The 3675-nt window shown below is 44.3% G+C and overlaps 1 protein-coding gene across 1 annotated transcript; it reads right to left on the reverse strand.

Annotated features, from left to right (window-relative positions):
* Nucleotides 1–1181: 1181 nt before the first annotated feature.
* Nucleotides 1182–2355, reverse strand: LOC103197321 (RNA-binding motif protein, X chromosome-like). The gene is given in 3 exon segments (XM_042780985.1): nucleotides 1182–1306; nucleotides 1309–1743; nucleotides 1746–2355. Coding segments are annotated over 3 exon segments (1170 nt in total).
* Between the last annotated feature and the right edge of the window lie 1320 nt (nucleotides 2356–3675).

A 3675-nucleotide genomic window follows, 5' to 3' on the forward strand; every position in this document is an offset into this window, starting at 1 on the left:
TCAAAAAAGCAGGCTTTAGCTATAAAAGACTATTACTGTTTTGGTTAAAGCTACTAGGAGCTGTTATCAGCTAAATGGTAGGTTTTACTCTAAGTGAAGTTAAGCATTAGAAAACATTTATTATCTGGGCAACTCCTTTTAAGGAACAGCAGCCATCTTTCTTGTTAAGTGGGCATCAGAACTTGTTTATCCTGCCTGGTGTGACTGAAAAAGAACCTCCACATGGTCTTCTCGATAGGGAGTTCTGCTAAATGTTTACTCAGCTATTATGTGACATGCTCACAGGTGCTTGGCCCTATCCTAGGCTATGAAGGCATAACAATGAAAGAGAAAGACTTGATCACCTCCTGGGAATCACAGTTTAACAGGGGTATGCTAGAGATGCATATTACTTAAGACCCTGCCCAAAATCCCTGTCCAGTGAGCACAGCCATGTTCTGTACCATGACATCACCCTGTTATTCTTTTTTTTTTTAACTTCTTTTTTCACCCAGTTTTTTTTTTTTTTCAGCTTCATGGTTGGTTTTGGCCCAACTTTTTATTTAGTATTCTGTAGTTGTTTAACACACACTTAAATGGTCTTATTGGGGGAGGGGGGAATGGGGAGGCTCTTGCAGATTCCCAAGGAAATGTGGCTGTTTTGGGTTTAAGTGGGTGAATAGCACTTTCCTTATGTAAGCATCTGATCTCAGGTTTTTCACACTGAGAACATTGAGCTTTCAGTTTGAAGATACCCTGAAATTCTAAGAGTAGCAAACCCAACCCCCCTTCTAACATCTAGCTTGTTTATAAAGACAGAAGGAGTTATCTCTCCATGTTAGATACCTAGATGTTTGTGGAAGATCTTAGTATTGCTTGCCTCATTTACTGGGAAGTATCAGTTAGGAAGTGGCCTTCAGGGACACTTAGAGAATTACAACACTAGTACACAAGTCAAGTCTTATACACTTAACATTTGCTTGTTGAAAGCAATGTCATAAAATCAAATAAAATTAAACATGTTTTACTTTTTTCTTCACAAGAACAGAAAAATTAATGGAGGAGAACTTAACAGGAAATTTTTAAAAAGTAACAACAATTTTTTCTTTTTAATAGTCTTGGGGTAGTTATGACAGAATAGGTTCCACTTTTTGTTTGTTTCTTTGAACAGGTATTTTGGTCCAAAGTTTTGTTTGTTATTTTTAGTATCTGCTTCCGCCTCCCCCTCTATCAGATCGGCTTCCTCCACGGCCACCACCTCTTGGTGCTCCGCGGCTTGAACTGCTGTAGGAATCACGTGGAGGAGGGTACTCCCTTTCCATAGAAGGGGGAATTCTCTTTCTTGTCTGCCAACCCGGTCACGACCACTTGAGTAGAGATCACTTCGGCTGCTTGAGTAACTGTTTCAACTTCCACCATATCCGTCACGTGAGCTGCTGTAATCATCATAGCGACTGCTTCCACCATAAGATGGCGGGGGCCCTCGTGTGGGTGGAGCACTACGTGAGTTACCATAGCTCTCATAGGAATCCCTATAGGAGCCTCCACAAGGATGGTCTGAATAGTCACGATCACGACCCCAGCCATCTCTATCACTATACCCTCTGGAAGGATAGTCATTATGTGAACTGGAATGACTAAAGTCATGGTATGTATAATCTCTTGGTGGTGGTGCATAATCTCTTGTGTCACGAGAACTCGGGTAATCTCTGCTTGAATAGCTGTCTTTAGTGGAATATCCATCATCTCTTGGGGACAAATATACGTCCTACGAGAGGGCAAGGGTCCCCTTCGTGGTGGGCCTCCGTAACTATCTCTTCCACGTGATACAGGAGCTCGACCTCCCATTCCACTGCTCCTGCGAACTTGTCCTGAAGGGGCTGATCTTTTAGGAGGAGGACCTCCGCTTCTTGGTGGTGGTCCTCTTTTTACTGGAAGTGGTCCTCTCGAGGAACTCATGTTAAAATTCATGGAATTGCCACCATCATCCATGTGTCCCCCACGCGAAGGGGGTCCCCTGGTTCCTTCACTTCCTCCTCTTCCACCTCTAAGACCCCTTGGAGGGCCTCTGCTTCTTGGAGGTGGAGGGGGTCCACGTCTACCACTTTCAAATGTTCGTTTAGTGGCTTGTTCCACCTTGATGGCTTTTCCATCTAAGGACTTTCCATTCATATCTCTGGCTGCATCTTTGGCATCTGCCGGACTTTCAAAGGTGACAAAAGCAAACCCTATCGATTTGTTTGTTTCATGGTCTTTCATCAAGAGCACTTCCACAATCCGTCCATATTTGCCAAACACTGCTTCAAGCGCCTTCTCGTTGGTTTCAGTATTGAGCCCACCCATGAAGAGCTTTCCTGCACTATCGGCTTCAACCATTTTTCCTCCTGGGGTGATCGTCAGGTTCCGCGCCTGCCCCACCGCAAAGGTTACTGTCTATCTGTTAGAGAGATGATGACGTTGGTTTCAAGCTACTACGAGTTTGGCGACAGGCGTTTCGTAGCGACTCAGCACGAGGGCTGATTGCCAGGTTGGAGAGCGCAAGAGGAAGCAGCTACCACTACTGCGCAACCTCACCCAGTTATTCTTAAGAGTAGCTTTAGACTTGAGCCAAGGGTACTTATCCATAGGCTGGTCAAGAAACCAAGATATGTGTGGCACAGCACTACAAGATGAGATGAGCCAACCATATTCTTTACTCAGGAACTTGGAATTGAGAGACTGAGAGATTATGCTTGTTAGCACCACAGACAGAAGATGAAAGGTGACACTGAGAGTTAAAGTAACTTAGTGAAGGCAAGAGTGGCCTTGTTGGCTTGTTTGAAATTGGGGAACCTGGCTGGGAGAGAGGAAGTTGTGGCATATAGAGAGGAACAACTATATCATAACACTGAGGTCTCTGAGAAGGACATGGAAAGAAAGGCCTCAATTTTGGATGACTTCTAAGTTCCCATGCCTATGAAACTCATGTTGTGAAGTGCCTGTGAGGCCCTCTGTATCCTGACAATAAATTTCACCTGGACTGGTCTGGCTTGAGGGCATTTCTGCTCTTTGCAGAGAAAGTGAATACCGCACAGAAAACAGGCAGTTTCCAGTTGTGTTAAGTGCTGCGATGAAGGAAGTACAGAGCACTAGTGGTGTCTGGGTGACACCTAGTAAAGACTCAGGCGCAGAGAAGGATTCTTGGAGGAGGTGATATCTAAGATAAGAACTGAAGAATGAGGAAGAGTTATCTGGGAAAAGGGGGCTAGAAAAGAATTAAGGAATAGCATAGGCAAAGACCTGGAGGTAAGAGGAAGTATGGAATGGTCAACAAAATGAGAAATTCAGAATGATGGCAGAGATAATGTGGATTAAAATGGATGAAGTTGGAGAGAGAGTGAAGTAATGAAAGATCTAATAATGCGTGTTAAGGAATTGGGAATTTATCCTGAAATAGAGGGGAAATATAGAAGGACGTTAAATAGAGGACTTAAACAATATGATGGATCACCCTTGCTGTAGTAGAGGGAGACTAGATCAGAAGCAGGAGGACCAATTGGGAGAGGGTTGCAAGTATCCAAATGAGAGATGATGGAGGTCTGAATTAGGGCAGTAGCGTGGAGGTGGAAGGAGCTCTGGTAGCATAGTGCCTAAGGAACTTGACTCTAACCAGATGGCTGGAGGTTCAAACCCACCAGCCCCTCCTCAGAAGGAAGG

This window comes from Orycteropus afer, unplaced genomic scaffold, assembly GCF_000298275.1.
Source record: "Orycteropus afer afer isolate SDZICR_OR568_19922 unplaced genomic scaffold, OryAfe1.0 scaffold00076, whole genome shotgun sequence".
In the NCBI taxonomy this organism is placed as follows: domain Eukaryota; kingdom Metazoa; phylum Chordata; class Mammalia; order Tubulidentata; family Orycteropodidae; genus Orycteropus; species Orycteropus afer.